The 26,387-nt window shown below is 50.3% G+C and overlaps 3 protein-coding genes across 16 annotated transcripts in view; 2 read left to right on the top strand and 1 right to left on the bottom strand.

Annotated features, from left to right (window-relative positions):
• Setdb1 (SET domain bifurcated histone lysine methyltransferase 1) overlaps nt 1-1,017 on the top strand; it is a 45,074-nt gene extending 44,057 nt beyond the window's left edge. For all 6 annotated transcript variants that reach the window (XM_046421493.1, XM_046421490.1, XM_046421491.2 and 3 more), the window contains one exon: nt 252-1,017. In XM_046421493.1, coding sequence (XP_046277449.1) covers nt 252-369 — 118 coding nt within the window. In that variant the 3' untranslated portion in view covers nt 370-1,017. The remainder of the gene's footprint in view (nt 1-251) is intronic.
• Nucleotides 899-10,294, bottom strand: Cers2 (ceramide synthase 2). 3 transcript variants are annotated; one of them, XM_046421501.1, is made up of 11 exons: nt 10,162-10,294; nt 4,523-4,696; nt 3,999-4,116; nt 3,725-3,843; nt 3,369-3,426; nt 3,212-3,262; nt 2,960-3,052; nt 2,650-2,778; nt 2,383-2,489; nt 2,123-2,276; nt 899-1,967 (listed from the first exon to the last, which is right to left on the bottom strand). In XM_046421501.1, exons 2-11 carry the CDS (start codon nt 4,693-4,695, stop codon nt 1,827-1,829), a joined length of 1,143 nt encoding a protein of 380 aa, XP_046277457.1. In that variant the 5' UTR covers nt 4,696; nt 10,162-10,294; the 3' UTR covers nt 899-1,826. The 3 variants fall into 3 exon arrangements, with proteins under 3 accessions (XP_046277457.1, XP_046277459.1, XP_046277458.1); XM_046421503.2 differs by lacking the exon at nt 10,162-10,294 and adding an exon at nt 9,375-9,393; XM_046421502.2 differs by lacking the exon at nt 10,162-10,294 and adding an exon at nt 9,057-9,195.
• Nucleotides 9,190-26,294, top strand: Anxa9 (annexin A9). 7 transcript variants are annotated; one of them, XM_046421506.2, is made up of 17 exons: nt 9,190-9,412; nt 13,090-13,197; nt 15,435-15,765; nt 16,083-16,165; nt 16,477-16,547; nt 17,198-17,293; nt 17,463-17,559; nt 18,935-19,029; nt 19,222-19,335; nt 19,567-19,657; nt 20,642-20,721; nt 21,094-21,153; nt 21,574-21,658; nt 21,758-21,853; nt 21,940-21,998; nt 25,375-25,497; nt 25,754-26,294. In XM_046421506.2, exons 6-17 carry the CDS (start codon nt 17,219-17,221, stop codon nt 25,814-25,816), a joined length of 1,038 nt encoding a protein of 345 aa, XP_046277462.1. In that variant the 5' UTR covers nt 9,190-9,412; nt 13,090-13,197; nt 15,435-15,765; nt 16,083-16,165; nt 16,477-16,547; nt 17,198-17,218; the 3' UTR covers nt 25,817-26,294. The 7 variants fall into 7 exon arrangements, with proteins under 7 accessions (XP_046277462.1, XP_046277463.1, XP_046277465.1 ...); XM_046421509.2 differs by lacking the exon at nt 9,190-9,412 and adding an exon at nt 10,612-12,005 and having other exon boundaries at nt 25,375-25,423; XM_046421504.2 differs by lacking the exon at nt 9,190-9,412 and adding an exon at nt 10,622-12,005.
• Nucleotides 26,295-26,387: the final 93 nt, after the last annotated feature.

Below are 26,387 nucleotides of genomic sequence, written 5' to 3'. Positions count from 1 at the left end.
TACTGAGCCACATGCCCAGCCCTATTTTGTATTTATAAAAGATAGAGTTTCGGGAATTTGCCTTAGTGCCTCACTATTGCTAAGGCTGGCTTTGAACTCATGATGCTCCTGCTTTAGCTCCCCTGAGCCACTGGGATTACAGGCATGCACCACCACGCCTGGCTTCCATGTACACATTCTCATAACCCCAAGTGCCTACATAATTTGCTACCTTCACCACACCCCATCCTTTTTTTTTTCTTCCTCTTCAGGAGAATCCGGGCTGGAACAGAACTTACTTGGGACTACAACTATGAGGTGGGCAGTGTGGAAGGCAAGGAGCTGCTCTGCTGCTGTGGGGCCATCGAATGCAGAGGGCGTCTTCTTTAGACAGCCGCCTTCCTCGCCTTCAGAACTCTTCTTTCCTCAGGAACTGGGTCTTCCTGACTGTTCAGCTCTGACCCCAAGTCTCTGGTCTAGCCACTCCCCCCAGTTCCTAGTAGATAGAAATGGGGGTTCTGGATCAGGAGATCTCTCCAATGTGGTGCTAGAAGGCAGAGTCCCTTCTTGACTCCCTGAGGCACTCGGGGATGGGAAGAGGTCACCACTCGTACCTGGGCCTGCCATCCCACGTTTGTTCCCATGTCCATTATTCTAATTGAAGTGGAGGCGGCGGTGCATATCTGCTATCCCTGGTTTGTATTGTTCCTTGAAAAGTCTTTTTAACAAAATGGTCAAACTAAGATTTTGATTTGATTTCCCTCCCTCAGGCCCCATACTCCCATTCTGGATCTGTCAGTGGAGAGACCTGCCCCACTCCCCCCTCCAATGGGCAGCTGTCATTAATCTTATACCTTCTCCAACTTTTATTTGCCACGTGAAACTTTTAAAAGAATGTTACATAACTACAAGGAAGGCATAAGAAAAACTATCTTAGTTTATTTAGTTAATTCCTCATCAATTCCTAATAGTCTGATCCTTGTTGCCACGTTTTATTTAATCTTTAATATATTTTAATTAAAAAAACCATTAACAGTACATTTTTGGTCTGAAATGGTCCCTCTGCTGAAATGCCAGGTGCTAGCTGTAATTCTGGCTTTAAAACCAAAACTCCAAATGTTTAATAAATAAAAATTAGAACTAGTTGCCATTCTACTCCACACCAGCTAGCCTAGCTGAAGAAAAGAGGACAGAAGGGAAGCTGGAAGACCTTGGACTTGTGGCCATAGGGACAGCTGGCAGAGAAGTCAGCAGCACGACCATCTGAGCAGTCCCCAGTATTACCCCACTTGTTGGCAGAGATAGGGTCGGGTGCTGCATACCCTCCTACACTTAGTCTGTTTTGTCTTGAGGAAAAAAGTCGGAAAAAGTTAAGAGTCAGTTTAGCTTTGGTTTCTGACCCAAGTCAGGAAGCTTAGAAAAGTGAGCCTTGGTCCAGCTTTGGCAGAATGAGGCCCACAGATGGGACAGTAAGGCACGACCCTGGCTGTGGCATTCAGGGAGTCAAAGGCAAACAGGGCCAAATTCTCTAGAACAAGGAATGTGGATCATACCCCCCACTCCCAGAGCTGAGGAGGGATCTCAAAAGCTATAGAAAGGATAATAGTGAACAGAGAGGACAGTAAAACCATTCCCCTCTAATACAGGATATAACCAGTCTCCTCTATGAGGACAGGCTGGTTAGAATTTGGTTTAAAGGCAACAGGGTGACAAAGGAAGAGGGAGAACACAGAAGTCTCCTTTCCCCTTCTCTGTAGATCTCCCCAGAGCTTGAAGTGACCCTATGAGGAAGGTTGGCTAGTTCCTTGGCTTTCTGCGTTAATCTGGGAGGCAGCTGGGACAATGGTTCAGTCATTCTTACGATGGTTGTTATTGAAGACGGGGTGGCCATTGGCTAGGGGCCGGCTCTTTACTCCTCCCCCAGCTGTAGCCTCCTCCCCCTCTGAGCTCTCTGTTTCTTCCCGGTCACTGCGTTCATCTTCTACCAGCTGTGAAAAATGGAGGAAAAAGGTCACTGAGAGCTTGTCCCTATGTGCCCAGGGCCCCACCATTGTTTGTTTTGAAGGATTACTGACATGACATGGAGTTTGGGGAGTTCTGTAGTTGAGAGTGATAAGGCCTACAAATGGGAGACAGCCTTCACCTTTCCAGTTATGAACTTGTGGGCCATGCGCAAAATGAGGTACGCCCAGAAGATATGCAGCGTCTGCAGCACTCCCATCATGGCATTGAAGAAGTAATAACCAAAGAAGGCGGGATAGAGCTCCAGCGGGTACACCAGGGTGCAGTGCAGGATCCTGAGGATTTCCAGGGAGAGAGAATTGTAAACATGGACCAGAGTGGGAAAATAAGTGAGGGAGAGAAAGGTGAGTTCTCAAGAGAATAGCTTGGACACCTACTTACCAGAAGGGCAAGATGACCAGTCGAGTGATGATAAAAACAATGGCGAAGACGATGAAGATATTGTTGCAGGTATTTTTCCATCCAGCGTAGTTAAACATCTTGGCTGACTGCATAAATAGCCCCCTACGTCACCACAAGACCCTGACTCCCACATACATTCATACGTGCACTCAGTATCAGCACTGGCTCTCTGTTGCCTTCACCACCACCCCAAAAAAGACAAAGCCAATGAAGAACCTGCAATAGGGCCTCAAAAGGAAGGCTAACCTCTAGCAGGTAGTCTGAAGAGTCATGCAGAGCCATGATGAGAGTTCCCGCTCGGAGGTAATTGGCAAACCAGGAGAAGCTAAGGAGGATAATGGTGGCCACATGGTGGATGATCTGTTCCTTAAAATCCTGCAGAAGAGATGCAGGTTCTAGGAGATGATTTCCTGTTCCCCAGCTCTCACTATTCTTTTTTACCTCTTGTCCCCCATATTGTAAAAGCTCCACCCAAAGCCCTCAGAAGTCAAAGGAGAAAACTTCACCCCAGAACCTCATTTGGCTCTTGGGCTTAACTGCACAGCTCTTCACCAACCTTTCTCTTGACATCAGAGGCAATGCTGAAGAGCAGTGACCAGTAGAAAGAAAGTTCAATCATGTAGTACCAATACTGAGAAGGGATGATGCTCTGGAAGAGGAAAGCGGGTAGGAACCTCAGGGCAACTAGCCCCAAAGGGTTCACCCTCCAATCCCAGCCCTTTTAGCCAAGGTTATTCTTAATTCTGTAATACCAGTCCCTCTTCCATGTGTCCCAGAAACCATCTTTTCACAAGGCTCCATTTTATACCTGTATGGGATATCCCTCCCAAACTTTCCTCATGTCATAGAACCAGGGCTTCTGCAGAGAAATGGTAAAACATTAAAAGAACAATGGACCCAAATTCTATAGCTTCATCCCACCTTGCTAGAGAACCTACTCCCACTTCCCAGTAATCGCCACTCACATCCACAATGACGGCCATTCCGGCAATGAAGGCAATCAGGTAAAATGTGAATCTCCAACTGGAAGAGGGAGCACAAATGGCTGGGTAGGAGAATAGCATAGCCCCCAGATATCCTCAAGGTTACTATTAATAACTGAATTTGCCTGCTCGTGGTGGCCTCCCAGCAAGACACATTTGACCTTTCTCTACCACCCAATTCATTCATTTTTTTTTTTTTAAGTTGGACACAATACCTTTATTTTATTTATTTTTATGTGGTACTGAGGATCTAACCCCAGGCCTCACACATGCTAGACGAGTGCGCTACCACTCAGCCCCAGCCCCTCTACCACCCAATTCTGTTTGTACCAGCTTACCTGGCTTCTCGGAACTTCTTGAGGAGACTGGGCCGGTCCTGGTTGCGACGGCGGCGGAACCAGCGTTCTACCTGGCGTCCAGAGAGCCCACTCTGACGGGACAAAAGCTCTACTTCTACCTGGATAGAGTGAAGAAGCCATTATGCTCAACCTCGGAATCAGCAGCACTCCCACTCTCCTGTCTCTTCACCCACCAGGGCTAAAACCCCATGTCTCCCTCTGCCCTCCCCACGGGGGCTCAGTAGCTTGGGCCAGAGGAGTCTGCAGTTCATACCTGCTTAGGCTGCTTGCCGCTGGTCAGGTAGAAATGCTCCAAGGTGGCATTAGGAGGTGCCCGCAGCCGAGTTTTCTCCTTTACATTGAGGAGGGCAGCCAGTGGTGTAGCCACGTAACTGGGGAAAGGACACGAGTGAGAGGTGTCTGGCTCTCCTGGAATGCTCTGAGTCCCTGAGTTGGGAGGGGACAGAACTGCAAGCTCGGGCAGCTTTATTCTGGGCCTCAGTTTCCCCAGTTTCCTGGCAACCCCTTTCCTCTAGCCTCCTGGGCTGCCCACAGCTGACAAAGCTGCCTGTGTTCACTAGTGACCAGGCCTGGTTGGGGGTGGAGGACAAGAACAAATAACCATTGAAGGAAAGTACTTGGGGGGTGCTGAGCCCTCAGAAGACAATGGTGCCCTGAGGGTGAGGGGACACAGTGGGCAGGGACCTGGTAACCAGAACACCAGGATCCAAGTCTAATTAAACAGCAAAAGACTGGCAGGCGGCTGGGGAAGGCCTGAGGATAGGCTGATATGCTCACAGCTCAAAGAAGTATCGAACAATGAGGAAGAGCAAGGCCAGGGGTAGTGTGATATAGAGGTCGGAGGCTTTGGCGTAGACCCGTCCATCTCGGTCTTCTAAGTCAGCCCAGGTTAAGTTCACAGGCAGCCACAGCCGTTCCCACCAGAAGTAATCATACAAGGTCTGGAGCATCCTGAGTAAAGAGGGAATGAGATAAAATGGAAGAGTTAGAGGAATGAAGGCTTTCTTGGTATTTCAAAAGGAGCAAGGGACCAGGTGCTGTGGCCTGTGTAATCCCAGTGGCTCAGGAGGCTGAGATAGGATCGTGAGTTCAAAGTCAGCCTCAGAAAAAGTGAGGCACTAGCTAACTCAGGGAGACCCTGTCTCTAAATAAAGTACAAAATAGGGCTGGGGGTGTGGGTCAGTGGCCTAGTGCCCCCGAGTTCAATCCCTGGTACCCCCCCCCAAAAAAAAAGGAGCAGGGGGCCGCAACTCAAGCCCTGGAGTTTGGTCCTGGCTGGTCTGAGGCAAATAGTTTCCTCATCTGTAATATTGTAGCTTTCCAGTTTTTGTTGTTGCTGCTGTTGTTTTGATGTTTTTTTTTAGTTGTAGGTGGACACAATACCTTTTATTTATTTGTATGTGGTTCTGAGGATCGAACCCAGTACCTCCCAGTACCTCGCATGTGCTAGGCAAACGCTCTGTCATTGAGCCACAGCCCATGGCTTTCCAGATTTAACACTTAATGTTATGGCAACCTCAGGTGGTGCTGACACCTTTAGAAGTCCTGAGTCCCTGGAATACAGAACCTCAGGTTCTTCACTTTGCTGTTTCAACCTGGAGGACAGGCAGAACTTGACATGAGAAGCCATGGCCAAGAACCTGAGTAAAATCAGAGGCACCCTTCCTTCACCCCACTCTCAGGCTTTAAGGTTCATGGGAGAGGGGAGAGAAGGGCCCCCAAACAGATTACAGGCTGGGACAAGCACTTCCCTTCCCTACAACTCATCTGGGCAGCAAATCCTAAGGAAAGCTAAAATATTCCTGAATGATGCTGAGCCCCAAAACAGTCAATGATCACCAAGCACACAAGGTGACACCGCACAATGAGCCATCCAGTCTGCACTTAAGGCAGAAGAACCTTATGTGTAAGCCTCTTTCAGAAAGAAAGTGAAGGGGGCTGGGGCTGCAGCTCAGTGGCAGAGCACTTGCCTAGCATGTGTGAGGCACTGGTTCGATTCTCAGCACCACACAAATAAATAAAGACGTGTTTCCATCTATATATGTATGATTTTTTTAATTGATTGATTTTTAAATTATTTTTTAAAAGAAGAAAGTGAAGGCCGAGTGGCATAGAGTCAAGGACTGGGGACAAAGAATCTGGACAACAGACCAAGACATCTGGTAGAATTGAGCTAGTTCTTATGAAGGCTCATCCAGAACATAAAACACTAATCTGCAGGGAAACACTCATCGCAAATACTCCTCCTCCCAGGAAACAGCTGTCGCTTTACCCCTTCACCATTTCCCCCACTGAAGAGAAAGGAACAGGGCCGCAGACCACTCAGAACCCAAATGAAGGAGAGAATGTTGTGTGGTTCATGGGGGGGACAGCATTTGTTTGGAGCCAACAGAAGTAGCAAAATAGCCCTGAAGAGTCAATGATGTCAGGTCCAGCACGACACCTGGCAGTCCCAGGACTCCACCGTGAGTGCAAGAAGGGTGACCCAGGCGGTCTTCTCCAGGTTCCCACCCAAGAGGAAAGAGCTGGTGGTATTCAGACTGGCTTTGAGATTGCAAGCTGAGACAGAAGGTGGTCCCCTCCCAACTGGGGAGGAAAGAGAGTGGGAGGATTGTTGTCCCATGTGAATGGGAGACCAATCCCCGGCTGCAAAAGGCTGAGCAGAGGTGGGCTGGCCTCAGCTGGCTCCACCCCACCTACCACAGAAGCACTTGCGAAATCCCTCTCAGCCTGTCACTAGCCTGTCACGGGTCAGTATTCCAGCTCAAGGACTTTACCCTCTTGTCCCCACTCCTGGTCATTGCTCTCTCGAATGAAATCAGAGGTAAGCACTGACAATAAAGGAGCTTCAGCTCCACCTTCCCCCTCCTGCCCAGAATCACTCACAGACACACGCACATTCCAGGCCTCGGCACACAAGGGCACTGCCCCTTCCCCCTCCACCTTAGCCAGAATAAATATTTAATTAGTTCAAGAGATGGAACCCTTTTGAACTGAACAAAATTAAATATAACTTCCCACAGCAGAACTTTCTACACACATATACATGCAATTTTTCACAAAGAAAAATAGAAAAATCAAAGAAAGGACAAGGATAAAAACTTGAGAAGGGACATGCGGAATCACAAAGCATGTTTGAACACCTTCGCCTCCCCTCTTCCTTCCCACCTTCTTCTGTTTTGCTCAGCCTGACTGGAGGTGGGGAACTGTAACTGACCCAGTCATCTGCTCTTTTTTTTTTTTTTTTTTTTGAGAGAATTTTTTTTTTAATATTTATTTTTTAGTTTTCGGCAGACACAACATCTTTGTTTGTATGTAGGGCGTAGTGCTGAGGATTGAACCCGGGCCGCACGCATGCCAGGCGAGTGCGCTGCCACTTGAGCCACATCCCCAGTCCCAATCTGCTGTCTCTTGAGGCCCAATTTTTCCATAAATTAAAGCCCAGGGAACAGGCAAGCTTCCACTCTGAACCTCATCTCCATCCCAGTCAGTGGAAACTGGCAAAGGTGGGTCTCTGGTCGGGGTGTTTGAGGGGTAAGGGTTCAGAGGGCTAGCTAGGGACCTGGAGTGAGCCTCTTCTCCTGGACTCCTGGGGCCCAGGAATGTCTTGCACCTGTCTGATCCCTACAAAGATGAGCTGGGGAGGGAGGCACCACAGGTGTCAGAGAACCTACAAAGTGTACCCACTTCAGCTCAAGACAAGACAGCACCCACATTCTTCCACCCCAGGCATGGAGGGTAAAAGACAGGTGTGTGAGAGAGTATGTCAGGAGTTCCGAGATGCAGATTAATGGGGCTCTCACAGGCTTTCTGTGATCACAGCCCTCCCATGCTGTCCTTCACTTCCATTAGCCTAGAAGCACTACCCCTCCCAGCAGTGGGTTCAGGGGGTTAGGACTTCTGGCTCCACAGGAGGCAAAGGATGACAAGTGGGGCTCCTAGCCGCCCCACCTACACTCCCCCCGCAGAGCCAAGCAGCCCGTCTGTTCCCGGTGGCAAGCCTAGCAGCTTCCTGGCACCTGTACATCAAGCCAAACAAGGAATCCCATAAACAAGAGGCCAGGGCAAGAAAAGGTCAAGGTACAGGGAAGACCCTGCCTTTTGGCCCCCTCAGCCCTCAGGGCAGACACTTGATTTTCTGGCAGAGAAAATCACACCCTTTTCGACCTACAGAAATTACACCCCCACACGGGGCGCAGTGGTGCACACCTATAATCCCAGTGGCTCAGGAGGCCGAGACAGGAGGATCACGAGTTCAAAGCCAGCCTCAGCAAGGCTGGGGATGTGGCTCAGTGGTCAAGTGCCCCTGAGTTCAATCCCTGGTACCCCCAAAAAAGAAATAGATTACATCCCCCATATGAAGAGAGATGGAGTGGGTGAGCATGTGTGTGTCTCCCTTACACCACACACCTGCCTCAGAGACACAAATGCTCTGCAAGCTGGAGAGGGGCCAGTGGGGCAGGGGCTTCAAGTATCAGGTTACCTTGAACATGAGCAGTGTTCTGCTGAGCCCCGATCTCCACCCCACCTCTGTCTGACCACCCCCCCAAGACTCCTGTAGGTGGATGAAAAGAGTAGGGGGACTCCATGGGAGCTGACAGAGCAGAAATTTAGCCTGTGAGAAAAGAATTCTCACAGACTCAATGTAATAACAGTCCCACTGGCTCTCAGAGTTTGGTAAAATAACTAAGGAAAATACAAAGGGGCCCTAAGAGTCAGAGAGTGTGAAAAAGGGTCTTGCAAAGCCTAGGAACTACAAAAACATGGCATGCTGGTGAGGTGGTGCATGCCTGGTAATCCCAGCAACTCAGGAGGCTGAGGCAGGAGGATCACAAGTTCAAAACAGCCACAGTAACTAAGCAACTGAGTGAGACCCTATCTCAAAATAAAAAAATAAAAAGGGTTGGGAATGTGGCTCAGAGGTTAAGTGCCCCTGGGTTCAATCCTTGGCGTGCGCACACAGCCATGCAAGAAGTCCTGAATAGTCTTCCTTGTTGAAAACTTTCCTTCCAGGCAGCAGATCTCAAACTGAACTAGAAGGCTGCAAGCAATGTGTGAGTGAAGAAGAGGTGTGTCATGAATCCAACAGCAGCACAGGCCCAGAAAGTTGGGTCAAATTCTGGGAAAGATGGGGGTGAGAGGCAGAAAAACAGCTTGGGTCCTCAGGCTCATCTGGCCTACAGCTTGACAGGGATGTCAATCCAAAAGTCCCCAGGGCCAGCTTGTGAAGAGGCAGCTGAGGGTAGGGATGGGGGCCTGATTTACAGAGAAAGCCAGCCTGACCAGTGGCTGGACAATGAGGAGGCCCTACCTTTCAGGGTGAAATTTGGCCAGAGGCCGCAGTTAGTCGAAGAGTAGGCTGTGGGATGCCAGGAGACAAAAGGCTCGCTCTGTCTGGAAAGCGTCTATACAGGTCTCTGTATGGTCAGAGCCAGGTCCCAAGGGACAGGGATCACAGGTGCAGTCGGCCACTCACACTCAGGCCCAGTCGCCTCAACTCTGGTGTTGAGCAGAGGGCCCACAAGCCCCTGCTGGAACCCAGACAGGGTGACTGCTTGCTGCAGGCCTTCCCTCCTCCTTCCCTCCTGGGCGCTCTGGGGAGAGAGGCCCTCAGCGCCTGGGGACTCACGGAGCTCTGAGACCTCGGCGGCCAGGGGATGAAAGCAGGTATTGATGTCCGGAGCCTGGCACGGGGAGAGAGGAACTCGCCAGCTCGGCCAGAGATTAAGGCCACACACCTGCAGTCAGCCCACTTTGCCAGAGGGCCTCGGAGCCAATAATTAGCAAGTTACGGCCCAGAAAGCCAGTTTCTCTGGCTGCTCCCCGCCAGCCACACACCCCATAACGGTCTGGGCGCCTGGGCCCCGGGGGCCCGGGACGGCGCCCGGAGCCGCTCCTTCCTGCTTCCCGTTAAGCACATGGACGCTCGGGGCTCTCCCGCGGTGGGCTCAGTGGGCCGGTAATTAGAAGGGGCAGCCGGATCCTGCTCTGCCCCGCAGTCCTGCCACGGGGGCGCGAGCAGCCGGGGGCGCCACCGCGGCTCGGGGCTTCCGCGCGAAGGTCACCGAGCCTCTCCGCTCCCCAACAAAGGGGCGCGGTGGCCCCTGGGCGCCGGTGGCCCCACGGCCCAGCCCCTTCCTGCTGCCCAGCAGGGCTCCCCGGCCCGGGGCGGCGCGGGGAGCGCCGGGGGACCAGGCCGGGCTGGCCGGGCGGCGCTGGGGGCCCCGCGGCTGGGAGACGCGCCGACCCGCCCTCCCGCCGCCCGCCGCCATGAGCGCCGGCAGGGCCCCCGGCGGCGACCTCCGCGCACGGCCGCCCTGGGGAGGCCTGTCCTCGGCCGACCCGCGGCCCCCGGCCGGGCCCCTCGGCGAGCACGTCCGCGGCCCCTTCCCGCCCGCGCCCGGGCGCCGACTCACTCGCCGCGGCGTCGCGGAGCTGGCCCAGCGGGCGCCGCTGCTCCGTCCCCTCGTCCGAATCGGGCCTCCGCGCCCTCGGCCCGCGCCGCGCTCCCCCTTCCGCCGCCGGCCCGCTCCTCCTCCTTCCTCCTCCTCCTGCCGCCGCGCCCAGCGCGGGGAAGGGAGGCCGCGGCCGCCGGGAGCTGGAGACTGGGCGTGGGCCTCGGGAGGGAAGGGCCTCGGGCGGGGCCCGCGGAGCGTGCGCGGCGAGCGGCCTCCGGACACCCGCGGCTCTGCGGCCGCGAGAGCGGAGCGCGCTGGGCCCGGGACCGGCCCACGAGCTGCCCGAGTACCGGGGGCGGTGGCGCCCTGGCCCGCCGCGCTCGCCCCCACCGCGGTTTGCGCCCAGCCCCTCGGGGCCACTGCCGCCCTCCCACCACGGTCCCCGGGCCGCGCCGGGCGGGACGCCTCTCGGGCGCGCCCGGGCAGCAGCCCCCCGACTGCCCCCAGTAAGAGGCGCGCGCTGCACCCCGCGCCGTGGCGCTGCCTGGGTGGCAGCACCCCTTCCCGCACGCACGCCCTACTGCGGGAGAGGGCAGAGAGACACCCTCCGGCTGGCTTGTGAAATGTCGTGCGCCACGTCCACGCGTGTCCGATCCCCCGTGGAAACAGCCCTTAAACAGCCCGACCTTGAACCCGGCGCGCCTGCAGCCTGAGGGGGTGCTGGGGGGGATGCGCCCAGAGCTGCAGGCCAGGCCGACTTCCGACCTTCCACTTGCCCCTCGCAGTGAGACCACCTGCCCAGGCTACCAGGCAAGAAAAGGGGACACTGGATCGGTCCCCGGCGGGACCCTGCGGGCTTTTCCAGCCACTGCCGGCCTGATTTTTCCCAGTTCCCAGCAAGCTCTGGTCCTGTTTTCCTATGCCCCTGGTCTGAACTCCTCTCTTTCTAGGACATCTTCAACAGTATCTTTCTTCCCACTTGTTACTCTCCTTTCCTGAGCCTTCCAATTCCTCGGTTCTCTTTCTCCAGTGCAGTCCCTAGAGTACTTACCCGCCACATGCCCACACTAGGTGATCCACAGGGTTCCAGTGTCTAACCCCCCAGGCCCCTGGGCTACTTGTCTCCCCTCTTTTCTCAGAGGATTTTCCTAGGTTCCATGCTTTCCCATATTCACCACCAGACTTTTAAAAGCCTTCCTCAGGGGGACATTTAACTGTCCTGGTTAGTCTTTATTTATTTATTTATTTTTCCTAAGATAGCAGTGGAGCGGGGCTGGGGTTGTAGCTCAGTGGTAGAGCACTTGCCTAGAATGTGTAAGGCCATGGTTCCATCCCCACCACTCAAAACAAAATTATATACATGAGTATATGTTTATATGTGCAAATTATTTATATAACCGTATATATGTAAATTACATAAATATTTATAAATATGTAAATTCATACAGAGTATTTGTGTGTGTGTGTATGAAAAGTGAGCAGTGGGGAGAGGAAGTTTTAGGGCAGAAGTTGGATAATGAAAGCCTGAGAAATAAAGATAAGAAGATATACCCCTCCCCTGGGACACAAAGGAGAAAGTCAAGGGAGGAGGGGAAACTTGGCCTCAGCCAGGATTGGGAGGATGCTACACTGCCCTGCCTTGACTGGACACGATTATGATCACTACCCTTCCAACCCAACCCCCACCACAGGCTGGTATGCCACACCCACAGTGCCCCAAGGGAGGCCTGCCTTGTCATGACTCACTTCCTCTATGTGGGCTGCTGAGGTGTCCCAAGGCAGAGGACAAGCCACCAGGCCAGAGTTTGGGTATCTAAGAGAGCTTCTGGAACGGGAGAATCCATGGAGCTCAATTGTGAAAGGTGGGTGTGTCCAGGACAGGGCAGCAATACAACACAGAAGTAGGGAGTAGAGTCTGCCTAGTATCGGGTATCTGATCACACTCAGGTGCCAGGAGCTATAGGGAAAAGTTTCCTAACAAGAAGTAAAATAACCAAGCTGTGTGTGGTGGTGCATGCCTGTAATCCCAGCGGCTGGGGAGGCTGAGGCAGGAGGCTTGTGAGTTCAAAGCCAACTTCAGCAAAAGTGAGGCACAAAGCACTCAGTGAGACCCTGTCTCTAAATAAAATACAAAAAAGGGCTGGGGGTGTGGCTTAGTAGTCCAGTGCCCCTGAGTTCAATCCCTGGTAACACCCCCCCCTAAAAAAGAGGTAAAATAGCCAAAAGGGATCGATTGCTCTGTATTCTGAAATAATGCAATGCAAAATATTGGCAGAAAAGCAATATGGGGCTTGGGGGTTTGAAGCACTGTTCATGAGGCAACTATTACTGCTTTCCCCCTCCCTGTATTCCACTAAGAGGGACAGCAAATCAGACATACTAACATCAAAGGATGAAGACAACACTGAAAGAGAGTTAGGAGACCTGGATTTTGGTTCCAATGTCATGGCCTTGGGAAGTCTGGCCTTCCTGGAATCAGTAACAAAAGATGGCAGATTAGATCACCACTAAGATGTCCTCCAACCCTGAAATCCTAAAATTTAGAACATAGAGTTAGGTCTCCTGCCATACCACCCTGAACATGGGCTCTCATCTGATCCCAGAAGCTAAGCAGGGTCCTGTCCATGTTCTTCCTGGTGGAAGAACATGGAAGTGGAAGGTGAATGGTAAATCTAAAAGCAACCTCAGTCTAGCCTGGGTCTTGATCAAAACAAAACTCAGGAAGGAAACTCAGCAAGAATCCACCAAAGTTTCAGCAGAGATGCTGTAAATGCACTCCCCTTCACCCCACATACACTCCTCCCACAAGGACATGGCCTTTGCCTTGTGGACTTCTGTGTGCCTTCTCCAAATTGAGTTTAGCCTTGCAGGTCTACCAGGAGTCCTTTGAAGAGGTTGGCACTGGGCAAGACAGGTGCCCTCACTCTCTCTTCCTTTCCCTCTAAGCCTGCGTGGCATGAGTAGCCAGAAGAGATTCTGAAGAGTTCCAAGAGCTGAGGACATGGGGACCCTGGCTGTGGAAGTGTTGTACTGTGATCACCCAGTCTAACTGAGGTAACCTGGTATGCCCAGTAGTCTGTCTCATCTGCGAGCAGTGAGGCTCTTCCCCTGGCCCCACCTGTCCATCAAGCCCACCCAGAAACCTCAGGCCCTCAGGAGGTTTCTTCTCTCAGCAAGTGACTGAGAGAGACTCTTGTCTGGAAGTGGAGCCAGGGACCTCAAGTGGCAACTAGTGGACTCCGCAGACTCCCAATGGTTGCTAATGCCCTCTTGTGGTCATCTTTGGAAATGGCAAGGAAGAAATTGCCAAAGAGCCAAGGTTGGATTTCTTAGGGATACAAGTAATAACAGTTACCATTACAAAATAATATTGTAACAGTACTTATTGTTATATATTAGTTAACAGTTAATATTTTTGTAGTACTATGGATAGAGCCCAGGGCTCTCTACCACTAAGCTACATCCCCAGCATTATTTGTATTTAGTTAATTCTAACAACAATCTGCAATATCAACAATATTTTTTGTTCTCTCTCTCTGTCCTGGGAATTGAACCCTGGGGGAAGCGGGGGCCGGCTCAGCTGCTCAACCACTGAGCCACATCCCCAGCCCCTCTTTCTTTCTTTCTTTCTTTTAGATAGGGTCTCTCTGAGTTGCTTAGGGTCTCACTAAGTTGCTGAGGCTGATTTTGAACTTGTGATCCTTCTGCCCCACCCTCCCAAATTGCTGAGATTATAGGAGTGCAGTACCCACCTGGTTTATCTCTGTTTTGAGGACAGAAAAGTTAAGCTAATTACCCAGCGGGAGAATTTGAGGCCAGCCTGACCCTGTCTCAAAATAAAAAACAAAAGACCTATGGATGTGGTTCAATCCCAAGTGTGTGTGTGTGTGTGTGTGTGTGTATTTTTATTATTATTATTTTTTTATTTTTTGCTTTTCCTGTTATGCCAAAACTGAGTTCCATATGTCAGGTTGTCAGGTAAAATACAGGACATGAAGTTGAATTATAATTTTACTTTTATTTTTTTTTTTTTTTTTGGTACCAGGGATTGAACTCAGGGCACTGGACCACTGAGCCACATCCCAGCTATTTTGTGTTTTATTTAGAGACAGAGTCTTGCTGAATTGCTTAGGGCATCCATAAATTGCTGAGGCTGGTGATCCTCCTGTCTCAGTCTCCTGAGCTGCTGGGATTACAGGCATGCACCACCATGCCTGGCTTGGATTATAATTATAATTATAATTTCCGGTAAACAATAAATAATTTGTTAACATAAGTATATTATGTGAACTATTTGGGTAATGCTTCTGTGAACGAATTATTCATTGTTTATCTGAAACTCTAATTTACCTGGCTGTCCTGTATTTGCATTTACTTACTCTGACTCCTCTTATTAACAAGGCACGGCGCCACTTTCTATCATTACCTTATTTATCCCTCCCAGGAAGCTGATCTTCAGATGCCTCCCCACTGCCCCCACCAGTGTCTTCTGCTATTCCCATTTAGAGAGCTGAAGTGACTCCCTAAAGTTACAGAATAAAACAAGTGGCGGGATTGGGACTGGAGCCAGGCACCGTGGCACAAGCCTGTAATTCCAGCAGCTCAGGAGCCTGAGTCAGGATGATCTCAAGTTCAAAGCCAGCCTCATCAATTCAGTAGGACCCTTTTTCAAAATTTTAAAAATGGGCTGCGGATGTGACTCAGTGGTTAAGCACCCCTGAGTTCAATCCTCAATACCAAAAGAAAAAAAGAAAAGAAAAGAGAAAGAAAAGAATTGGGACTTAAACCCACATTCTCTAACCCTAAAACTGGTGCATATTTTCCACTTTGTTGTGGCCTCGGGGATTGATCCCAGGGGTATTCTACCACTAAACGACATCCTCCTCATTGTTTTGTTTGTTTGTTCTAATTAGTTACACATGACAGCAGAATGCATTTCAACTCTTTGTATACAATTGAGCACAACTTTTCATTTCTCTGGTTGTACACCCCATCTTTTTTTTTTTTAAGTTGTAGATGGACAGAATACCTTTATTTTATTTATTTTCATGTGGTGCTGAGGACCAAACCCAGGGCCTCACACGTGCCAGGCAGTGCTCTACCACTGAGCCCTTACAGCCGCAGCCTCCCCCTCCGCCCAGCCAATCTTGATTTTTACTTTGAGACACGTCTCACCAAGTTGCCCAGGCTGGCTGGCCTCGAACTTTTGGGATCTCACTGCCTTGGCCTTCTGAGTCACTGGGGTTGTAGAGGTGAGTGACTGTGACTGGCTGTGTTTTCCACTTCAACAGGAGAGAGAAGTGAGGGAGTGCCACCAGGGAAATCTTCCTTCATGGTGTGAAGCACTCTATCAGTGGGGGCCGTCCTGAGCCGGGAGAGTAGCCGGGAGAGTGGCCGGCCGAGTGGAGTACTATGGATAGAGCCCAGGGCTGGGCCCAGCCCCAACTGCTATCTCCAGGAAGCAGGGAAGAGACTGCTCCCAGGCCCAAGGGAGTCAGCTGTGCGGCTGGAGCAACTCCTCAGGGACCCGGAGGCTGGAAAAGACTGTTCACCTGCTGCTCTGCGCACTGACAGCCTGGAGCCCGCTGCCTGCCGGGGTTGCATCATCCGCAGCTCAATAAGGTCAGAAAGCCCGGGCGGCCAGAAGTCAGCAGAAGGAGTCAAAGAAAGTGGGGCCCAGGGAGTCTCCTCCACGGTGCCTTGGGGAGCATGACGTTTCTGTCTCCAGGGAACACCCTTTTCGTTTTTCTCTCCTGACTCTGTACATCTGCTCCCACCCCAGAATACCTGGGCCATTCCTTCACAGACATAAAAACCCCTCCTATCTTCCCACCCAGACCAACTGGCTTTAAAAAGGCAGCAGCGGTCAGGGGAGTTTCCGGGCTGGGACCCCTTCTGGGGTGCAGGCTGGGGTGTCCTGATGGCATGTGCCCCAACAGGTTTTTCTCTATCGACCTTGAAATCAGCCTGGAGCCTGCTGGACCTGCCCCCCCCAGGGAGCTGGAGCCAGAGGCAGAGCCAGGTCAGAAGCTGGACTTGGACTGGGCTTCTGTGGTCCCATCTGGCCCCACAGGGAAAGCCATGCACAAAGCCTCCTGTGTCTTTGGCTGAGCTGTTGAGAGGCTGAGCGGAGTTGCTTGTGTGGGTGAAGGCCCGGTGCCTAGGAGGAGAGATGCTGGGCAGGGAGGTGTTTACAGGGAGATAGGCAGCCAGAGCTGGTCTCCCACGTCTGGGAGGGGCTACAGCCCCAGACAACAGCTGGGCTGGTCTGCAGTAGATGTCATCTGACCGGCTGTTCAGCCTGGGATGCCCACGCCCCCTCTCCTCTACCAGGCTACACAGAAGCTGGGGTGCCCACACAGGCAGAAAGGCCACCAGGCCAGAAGGACACCTAGCACCTTTGGGTAAGTCCTGGACCTGGTCCTTCAGCTGAAGGAGGGGACCTTGTTGACTGCTTGAGGGAGGTAGGAATGTTTTCCTTTCCCAATCTCAGAGTGCCTGCTCCCTAGTCCAGGTACCCATGTCCCCACAAGGACACATACTTCAAATCAAAGTCTGTACCTGGTGACCTAAAGATTCCAGAGTGAGATTCCCAGGGTAAAGGGCAGAAAAGCTGGCAGGCAGCTTTGAAGGTGCTGATGGGGGTGCAATGAGGAAGGAATCCCACCCGTGCACTCAATAGTGCCACCTCACCTCAACTGCCCTCCACTCCCCCAGGAGAATCCAGCCAGACCCTGGGGAAGGGACATGGGCCTCAGAAGGAGGCATTGTCCAGACCAAGGATTAAGGAACCTTGGGTCCAACTCTGGAGTCAAGGGAGGGTCTCATCAGTACTGGTTCCAGCAGTCTCTCTGGTCTTTCTTCCTCAAGGAAGAGGGAAAGGGGAGGAAGGTGGGGGCTTTCCTCCTCCCCCTCCCCCACCACTCCGGTCCAGGCTCACACACCTGCTAAACAGATTAATTTTTTTTTTTCCTGCAGTGAGTGGCCCAGGCTGTAGGTTGAGGGTCATCCAGAGCCCAGGTGGGCCTCAGTTTGCTCCTGTTTCCTTCCCTAGGGCATCCTATCCTGTTGTACCATGTCTGTGAGCAGCAGGGAGATGGGACCTTCTCTGACCCCGGAGATCCTTAGCCACCTGGGCCTTGCCAATAAGGTAGGAGAGGTGTGGGCCACCATGCCTGCCTGGGGATGGTCTTTAATGTATCAACTCAGGGGCTGTGGGAAGATGGGACATAGTGGAGAGTAGGGCCTGTCCTGGGCACTGGGGAGGGGCAGAGGGCAGACAGGGGATTTCCACTCCTAATCACTCCATGCTCTTGCAGACTGCAGCTTGGGGGACCCTGGGCACACTCAGGACCTTCTTGAGCTTCAGTGTGGACAAAGATGTACAGAGGCTACTGAAAGCCATTACAGGCCAAGGTGAGCCCTTTCCCTCTGCACTTGGGGTTCTTTTAGAAGCCGATCTATGGACCAAGAAGGAGCCAGGAAGGAGGAACTAACAAAGTTCAAGAAATGTTTGTGAAATACTTTAATTCCTGTGTGTCAAGTACCATACCCTGGTAGGTGTGTCCTACCCATTCTCACAACACCCTGGGAGGGAAGTCTTATTCTTTCCATTTTACAGATGAGGAACTAAGGTTCAAAGAGGTTAAGAGCCCTGCCCAAGGGCATGTAGCTCTTAACAGTGGAGCTAAGGTTCTAAGCTGAGCTGGCCAATCCCAAAAAGCATTTTTTTTTTTTAAACTACCACATGGGGCCACCTTTGCCTAAATTTGTATCAGGGGCTGGGGATATAGCTCAGTGGGTAGAGTGCTTGCTTCCCATGGATAAGGCCTTGGGTTCAATCCCCAGCATTGTAAAACAACAATGACAAAAAAAAAACACCTAAATTTGTATCAGATTTACATGCTGCTTTGGCATTTTATTTGTATCCGTTTTTTAATTATTTATTTTTTAGTTTTAGGTGGACACAATATCTTTATTTCATTTCTATGTGGTGCTGAGGATCAAACCCAGTGCCTCACGCATGCTGGGCAAGTGCTTTACCACTGAGCCACCACCCCAGCCCCAATTTGTTATCTTTTGAAAAAAAAAATTTTTTTTAAATTTTTAGTTGTAGATGGACACAATATCTTTATTTGATTTTTTTATTTTTATGTGATTGTGGGGATTAAACCCAGTGCCTTACACATGCTAGGTAAGTTCTCTGCTGCAACCTACAACCAGCTACAACCCCAGCCCCTGCATCTTCTTTTGAGATCGAGTGGACATATGGGTGATGCAGCCCTTGCTTCTTCCCTTCCCAGCCTTAGACCTTGTTCTCTCATCTAGAGAGTGTGGGGACCCCAGCCCTGTGAAGGTCCTCATGCCCAGGTGCATGCTTGTGATCCCAAATACCTGGAAGACTTGAGACAGGAAGGTTTCAAGTACGAGGCCAGTCTCCAATTTAGTGAGACTCTGTCTCAAAATAAAAAAATAAAAAGGGCTGGGGATGTAGTTAAGTGGTAGAGTGCCCGGGATTCAATCTCTGGTACAAAAAGTAAATTAATATATTTTTAAAAATAGGGCTGAGGGGCTGGGACTGGGGCTCAGCGGTAGAGTATTCGTGTAGCACGTGCAAGGCCCTGAGTTCGGTCCTCAGCACCACATATAAATAAATAAAATAAAGGTATTGTGTCCAGCTACAACTAAAATAAATAAAAAAAAAGGACTGGGGTTGTGGCTCAAGTGGGAGAGCACTCACCTGGTGTCTGGTATAAATAAAGACCTTGGTGACAGCCTCCCTTTGGTTCAGGTGTGAATCGTGGTGCCATTGTGGACGTGCTAACCAATCGGAGCAGAGAGCAAAGGCAGCTTATTTCTAGAGCCTTCCAGGAGCGTACCCAACAGGTGAGACGGCACTGACTCCCCCGGAACAGTGGCCCCAGGGAGGACCCACACAGCAATGGCAGCCCAGCCTCCTGGCTTCCAGGGGTGGTGCTTCAGGTCTGAGAGGAAAGCCAGCTAAGTCTTCCCAAACCCGCCCACACCTCCGAGGCCTCCCCGACCCCATGTCTCTGCTGTGGGCACCATTTACTGTAGGACCTGCTGAAGTCCTTGCAGGCGGCACTCTCTGGGAACCTGGAGAAGATTGTGGTGGCCCTGCTGCAGCCTGCAGCCCAATTTGATGCCCAGGAACTGAGGACAGCCTTGAAGGTACCGAAAAGGACACTTGTGAAGAATGTCAGGGAATTAAAGACACCACTGAGGGAAGGACAGGGCCATCTGCCTGGCCTTTGTCCACTCCAGAGGGTGGATTTGGAGGCCCCTCTTATGATTCATCATTGACCCTGGGATGGAGAGATGGCCAGCACCTGCCCTCTGCCCCTGTTAGTCTGCCATCCTCATGACATGGCCTAGTCTGAGTGGCCTCCCAATTTCTTGTAGGCCTCAGATTCTGCAGAGGATGTAACCATGGAAATTCTTGCTACCCGAACCCCACCTCGGCTGCAGGAGTGCCTGGCAGCCTACGGGCACCGTAAGAACATGGGAGGGTCCCAAGAACTGGACAGTGACTGCAGGACAATCCACTTCTACCATGAACCATCTGAAAGCCTAACTGTCCGAGTTTTGTTCCCTTAGGCCTCCCCTCCCTCTCACACCCCTACTCTGCTGCCAGTGCCTCAGTCTCCCCAGGAGAAAGAACCAGATGTGACCAGGAAAGACAAGTGATGATTAACCATTTAGTCTGGGGCTCCAGGGCAGATTCCAAAATAATGACAACTTTAGACACTGTAACAATCCCCATGGCACCCCTGTCACCCTCCTAGCCCCTTGCTGTCCCTGCCATAAGACCACCCCTGCTAGCTGAGTGCAGCCTTGGTGTAGCCTGGGGTTAAGATGGGAACTTGCTCTCTAAGTGATAGGTGTCACCTCTCCCAGTCGCTTGCCCCGTTTGGTGTCCCCTGCCTCACCCACTAATTTGTAAAAGCTTTTCCCATCTGCATCTTACCACCACCACCCATTGTTTTGCTGTCCCCAGTTTTCCTTTGATGTCTAGTCTTGTGTTCTTACTGCCTCTTCAGACTCTTGCTCCCTGCCCCGGTGTGTGCTAGGTGAGCACTCTGTCACCACACTTCGTCCCCAGCCCTTGTTGGCCTCATTTCCCTTCCTTCTCCCTTTCCCGCTCTTTCCCTGCTTTGCATCCTGCCTCACACACCATCTTTTCCTCATCTCCAGCTGTCACTAGCCCTCTTGTTTCACAGTAAGGTGTCCTTTTCCCTCTTCCAGGCTGGCCACCACTCATAATGAGTAGATGCCTCCTGCCTGGCAGGTGGTGCTCAGATTGAAGTCAGCGCCCAGCTCACGGCCTAGGGAGACCGTCAGAGTGGTCAACAAGCAGGCATCAAGCTACTATAAGCAGGAGATGGCAGGGCACAGGGGGTCAGCAATTTGACAGGCACTGTGGCTGTCTACACTGGGGAATATCAGCAGGAACCAAGAGCTCCTGTCTCCACCCCAGATTTCCAGGTGGAGGCTGAGGACGACATCAAGTCTAAGACCAGTGGCATCTTGCGGGACCTGCTCCTGGCCCTGGCCAAGGTGAGGAGGAATTACACTCATCAGGTCAGGGACAGGCAAGTGCAGGAAGCACTGTGTCATGTGATGGACAGGAGAGCACCTTAAGGAGGCCAAGGTTTGGCTTCTCAGTCTGAAGATCAAAAGCTGCCTCTCAAGATGGGTGCAGGGGCCCCTGCCTCTAATCCCAGCAACTCAGGAGGCTGAAGCAAGAGGATCCTGAGTTTGCAACCAGCCTCTCTAACTTGGCAAGACTCTCTCTCAAAACAAAAAATAAAAAAGGTTGGGGACATAGCTCAGCGGTAAAGTACCTCTGGGTTTAATCTTCAGGCACAAAGAAAACAAAAACAAACACCTGCCTCTCAAAGAGCCTTCTGAGAACACTTTCTCCTCTAGGGGGGCCGGGAGAGCTACTCTGGAATTATTGACTACAATCTGGCAGAGCAGGATGTCCAGGTGAGCGGGGCCGAGGGGTTTTCAGGGCCATGCCATGAGTCCCTTCACCACTGGGTCTTGGAGCCTGGGACCTGGGACCCACTTGGGGAGGCGCCTGGGACACGGTAGCAAGAGCCTCTTCCCTCGTTTTGACTCTGCCTCCCAGTCCCCTCTCCTGGGCATTTGGGTGAGGGATTATTTAATTCCTTAAAGATCAGGATTTTTCCAACTCAGGGAACAGAGTTGTGAGGGCCCCTCTCTTAGCCCGGTTTCTTTCTTTTTTAAAAACCATATATAGGACAATGAATTTATAGTTTAAAAATCACCTTTTCCATCCTTAATCCCATCTCCTTCGTGGTACATTCTGGGAACATCATGACGGTGGCTCCGCTGACCCCTCCAATGACCTGATGCACTCCTGCTGATCCTTCCCCCTCCCAGGCGCTGCGGCAGGATGAAGGGCGCAGCACCCAGGGGCCATGGGTCCTAATCCTCACCCAGCGCAACCCCAAACACCTCACCCGAGGTAGGCAGGGGCCTTCTCATCCCCGGCTGCCCTGACCGTGGGCTGGGGGTGTTGGGGGTCCCCCCACCAGCCCCTTTCTGACTTCCCACGCACGCCCAGTGTTTGAGCAGTACCAGCGGCGCACGGGGCAGGAGCTGGAGGAGGCCGTGCGCACCCGTTTCCGTGGAGACGCCCGGGCCGCCCTGCTCAGCCTAGGTAGGGAGTGTCCGTGTGTGCCGCGGGGCCTCTGCTGGGCTGGGCTGGGCCCCCCTGAGCTCCTCCGTCCCCCTGTTGGCTTCCAGCCTCGGTGATCAGGAACACGCCGCTGTACTTTGCTGCCAAACTCCACCGAGCCCTCCAGGTGAGAAGTGCGCTCTTTCCTCCCTTTCCACAAAATCTGGGGAGACTCTCCCCGCCAGCTGTTAAGGTGACAGTCTCACATTAACTTTATAACTCTACAGGGGTGTCTTCTCCTGTGTCTACACACTGTCTCATTAAAGGCAGAAGAGAAGGCTGTAGTTAGAACTAAGTTAATTGACCCATAAGAGCACTAAAGCTAAGGTTTTGGCCTCATTAATCACCAGGTGATGGATTTCTTTCATATATATATATAGTTGTAGATGGACACAATTCCTTTATTTTGTTTATTTCTATGTGGAGCCAGGGATCAAACACCAGTGCCTCACGCATGCTTGGCAAGTGTTCTACCCCTGAGCCACAGCCCCACCCCTGATGAATTTACAGACAGTGACTTCCTTGTCCAGTATCCACTGTTGTCAGAGGTGATGAAGATAACACTAGCAAGAATAAGAGCCAGCATTTCATAGGTGCTCATTGGGTGCCAGAGCCTATCCTGAGTATATAACACACATTTCAATGAATCCCCACAACCATACTCCATCCTTATTCTATACGTGAAAAAACAAAAGAGGTTAAGTACCTTGCCTAAAGTCACACAGCTAGTAAATCATACAGTCTCCCTATAAAACACTGAATGATATCAGACATTTACTGTCCTGTGTCAATACTTTGTCAGTGATAAGTGCTCTTAGCATCCAGGACCCCCTTTCTCTACACTGGTCAGATTTTGTTCCATATTATTAATGGTGACGTTGGTTGGAGTAATTCCACAACAAAATCTACTCATTCTGCACAAATTAACTAGTTCTCCTATAAAAACTGTCCCCCAAAACCTGCATATAAAATGTTTGCACTGGGTGCAATGGCTCACGCTTAGCTTATAATTCCAGTAACTCAGGAGGCTGTGGCAGAAGGGTGGCAAGTTTGAGGCCAGTCTGGGCAGCTTGGTACTGTCTCAACATAAAAAATAAAGGGCTGGGGATATAGCTCAGCAGTTGGTAGAGCATCCCTACAAAGTAGGGGTTAACAAAAATCACCAAGTTGGAAAAAATGTGAAATGTGAAAAAGATAAAAGAGTTCTCGTTTTTTTCCGGGCATGGTGGCACACACCTGCAATCCTAGCAGCTCAGGACACTGAGGCAGGAGGATGGCAAGTTCAAAGCCAGCCTCATCAACTTAGCTAGGCCCTAAGCAACTTAGTGAGACCCTGTCTCAAAATAAAACAAAAAGGACTGAGGAGGTGGCTCGATGATTAAACACCACTGGGTTCAATTCCTGTTACCTAATAATAACAATAGTAGTAGTAATAGTAGTAGTAGTAATAGTAATAACTCTCATTTTGGTAGATGAAATAGCTTTCTGTATACTGGTTTAGAAGTTATCATGCCTTGTTGATGACTACTCAAAATATAGTCAAACACTTGCTCTTTTATCGAGAGATTTCCGTCTCGACAGGAAATTATTATACTTGACCAAGAAAGCCTGGATCATTATGAGTCAACAGCAAGATTCATTTGAAGAGCTATGGTTAGCTGTCTAAAATTTTTGTTAAAGCAACAAACTTGTGGGCTGGGGCCATAGCTCTATGACAGAGCACTTGCCAGCATGCACAAGGCAGTGGGTTCAATCCCCACCACCACACCGCCCCCAACAAACAAACAGTAAATTATAGTCCATTTGAATTACAGGACCCACATTTTTTAATGTAAATACAAGATTTATCTCAGGATTCTGAAAAGAGTACATGCCCATTTTTCTGTAAAAATTTTAAAGTATCTTGAAAGTTTTGCTTTTATTTTTGTGGGGTTGGGGATTGAACCCAGGTAGGCAAGCACTGGATCACTGAGCTACATTCCCAGCCCTTCTGTAAAAATTTAAAAGGAAAAAATTCATTCAGAATAACCTTGTACTTTCTTTCCCCCAGTATAGGAGATTGAAACCAAGACCTGTGTTTGCTAGGCAAGTGCTCTACCATTGAGCTACATTCCCAATCCTTTTTTAATTTTTAAAAAGTTGAGACAGGGTCTCACTAAATTGCTGAGGATGAACTAAAACTTGTGATTCTCTGCCTCAACCTCCCCAGGAACTGGGATTATAAGGTATGTGTCACTGCTCCCAGTTCTAGTAATTTTTTTTTTTTAAAAATTAGAGATATGTGGAAACATAGACTGTAAAGAATGTTTATTCAGAAAAATGACCTTCAGCAAAGACTGATTTGAGGCTCATTTGGACCAATCTGAACTTAAAAATTAATATTCACAATGACAGTCCTGGGGGATTATGGAATGCCAAGTCTACTCTCAAGTATCAAGTGTAAAGAACACTTGTACACCAAAGAAAATATTTAGTTATATTTAGTTAAGGAGTGTTTCTTGGTCCAGTTCAACAATTTTGGAGGGACAAAAATTGGAAGAAGGGAAAAATGGATAGTAGAGAGCAACTGACAATCTTTAAGACAATATAAAATAAAGTTAAAATGAAGTAGCCATCAGGTCCACTGATAATTTAAAAATGAGTCCAAATGAAATACAGCATCATGTTTTCTTTTTCTTTTTCTGGTGCCTGGTATTGAACCCGGGTGCACTGAACCACTGAGCCACTTCCCCAGCCCTTTTATAAACAAACAAACAAATTATATATATATATGTATATACACACACACACACACACACACACACACACGTGGGTACACCATTTGTATGGGTACACCATAACCACACAGAACGTGGGGTTCATTTTGCCATTTTTGTACATGTGCATAGCCTAATTTGATCAATCTCATTTTTCATTACCTTTCCTTTCCCTCCCCTCGCCCCAGGGAGCCTTTTCTAGCCTCCCTGATGGACCCTTTGGAGCCGCTCACCACCCAGCTGTGGGGGAGTGGGGCTGTAAACTAGTGGCAGGGCCAGGAAAGACATAGGGGAGGAAGGAGAGAAGTATTCATGCTGCCCACTCAGGGGCTGAATGAGGATGAACAAAGATGACTTCTGCCCCTGCAATAATGTCTACCTCTCTTTTTCCAGGATTCTACCTTACCTCTACTTCCTAAAATAACACTTCCTGCAGTTCAACCCTCTTTTTCCTTTCTTTTCTTTTCTTTTTTTTTTTTTTTTGGGGGGGGGATACTGGGGATTAAACCCAGGGGTGCTTTTACCACTGAGCTACATCCCCAGTCCTTTTTAGTTTTTGAGACAGAGTCTCACTAAGTTGCTAAGGGCCTCACTAAGTTGCTGAGGCTGGCCTCAGACTTGTGTTCCTCCTATCTCAGACTCCTGAGTTGCTGGGAGACAAAAGGTGTGCACCACTTCTTGCTCAATCCCTTCTCTTGTGTGTATCTTACAGACTACTCCTTCCCCATCTGTTTCTTCTTTCACCAGGAGTCTGAGCCCAATTACCAAGTCCTGATGCGCATCCTTATCTCTCGAAGTGAGACTGACCTTCTAAGCATCCGAGCTGAGTTCAAGAAGAAATTTGGAAAGTCCCTCTATTCTTCTCTCCAGGTGAAATTTGGCTAGTTCTTAACCTGGAGCCTTGGAGTTTCATTCCTCACTGATACCCATCTTTCCTGCTCACAGCAGAGCATATTCTTCCCTTATAGATCTCATGAGCAATTAGTTCATTGAGTGCAAGACTCCAAGCATCAGGGAGGATCTTTCCCTCCTGGATGAGCTATGGACCAGCAGGAGGGAGGGATCAGAATGCTTGGTCCATGGAATGGTGGTGAGTCTTTCTAACATTTGACTTCCTTGTCTGCAGGATGCTGTCACAGGGGATTGCCGGTCAGCCCTTCTGGCCCTGTGCAGAGCTGAAGACATTTGAGGCCTCCCTTCCCCCGACCTCCATGTGACCTTCAAGGATCTGAGATGCCCATGTTTGGCTAAGCCTGCAGGATACCAGCTGGGCCTCTAAATAGGATGACCCTTCATGGTGCCCCGCATACCAAGCTTCTTGTTAAGGCTGAACTGTATCTTTTAAATCCCTAATTTCTTTCATTTCAAAATGGTTTCTTTACCTGGGTCCTCTAGCTCTGTCCTGGAAGAAGGGTAATGGGATTTCTTTGATAGTTTCTATCCCACTCATCTTTCTCATACCCTGGCCAGAACATCTCTCTGGTACTCCAATTCTTTTTGGCAAACTTTACTGTTGTTTGTGTTCTCTGACTGAACTTTGGGTGGAGCAGGACACAGACCAGGAAGACGCCTTGGAGCTGAAGCACCTTTGAAGTGCACTTGGCTATTCAATGGGAATCCTGTTTTTGCCCCCGTGTTGCAGTTATTAACATGTTCCACCCACCATGTCTACTCTCACATTCATTATTCTCCCTATCCCAGGAAATTCAGGCAAATTAATTGAGGAACAAGCACAAGAATGAGGTCAGAAATGGTTGGAG

Source organism: Marmota monax, unplaced genomic scaffold (assembly GCF_021218885.2).
Source record: "Marmota monax isolate L192 unplaced genomic scaffold, Marmota_monax_Labrador192_F-V1.1 WCK01_AAM20220418_F8-fsc00108, whole genome shotgun sequence".
Classification (NCBI taxonomy): domain Eukaryota; kingdom Metazoa; phylum Chordata; class Mammalia; order Rodentia; family Sciuridae; genus Marmota; species Marmota monax.
Note: the sequence above shows the minus strand (reverse complement) of the source record. Positions and strands in the feature narration are given on the sequence as shown.

Bases quoted from the DNA above. Each gene is read 5' to 3' on its own strand.
- Anxa9 (XM_046421507.2), top strand. From the start codon at position 17,219: ATGTCTGTGAGCAGCAGGGAGATGGGACCTTCTCTGACCCCGGAGATC. The intron at 17,560-18,934 runs GTGAGCCCTTTC...CCTTTGGTTCAG, and splicing joins GAAAGCCATTACAGGCCAAG to GTGTGAATCGTGGTGCCATT. The intron at 19,658-20,641 runs GTAAGAACATGG...TCTCCACCCCAG, and splicing joins CCTGGCAGCCTACGGGCACC to ATTTCCAGGTGGAGGCTGAG.
- Cers2 (XM_046421501.1), bottom strand. From the start codon at position 4,695: ATGCTCCAGACCTTGTATGATTACTTCTGGTGGGAACGGCTGTGGCTG. The intron at 3,844-3,998 runs GTATGAACTGCA...CACTCTATCCAG, and splicing joins GCGGCAAGCAGCCTAAGCAG to GTAGAAGTAGAGCTTTTGTC. The intron at 2,779-2,959 runs GTTGGTGAAGAG...TCTCTTCTGCAG, and splicing joins CCTCTGATGTCAAGAGAAAG to GATTTTAAGGAACAGATCAT.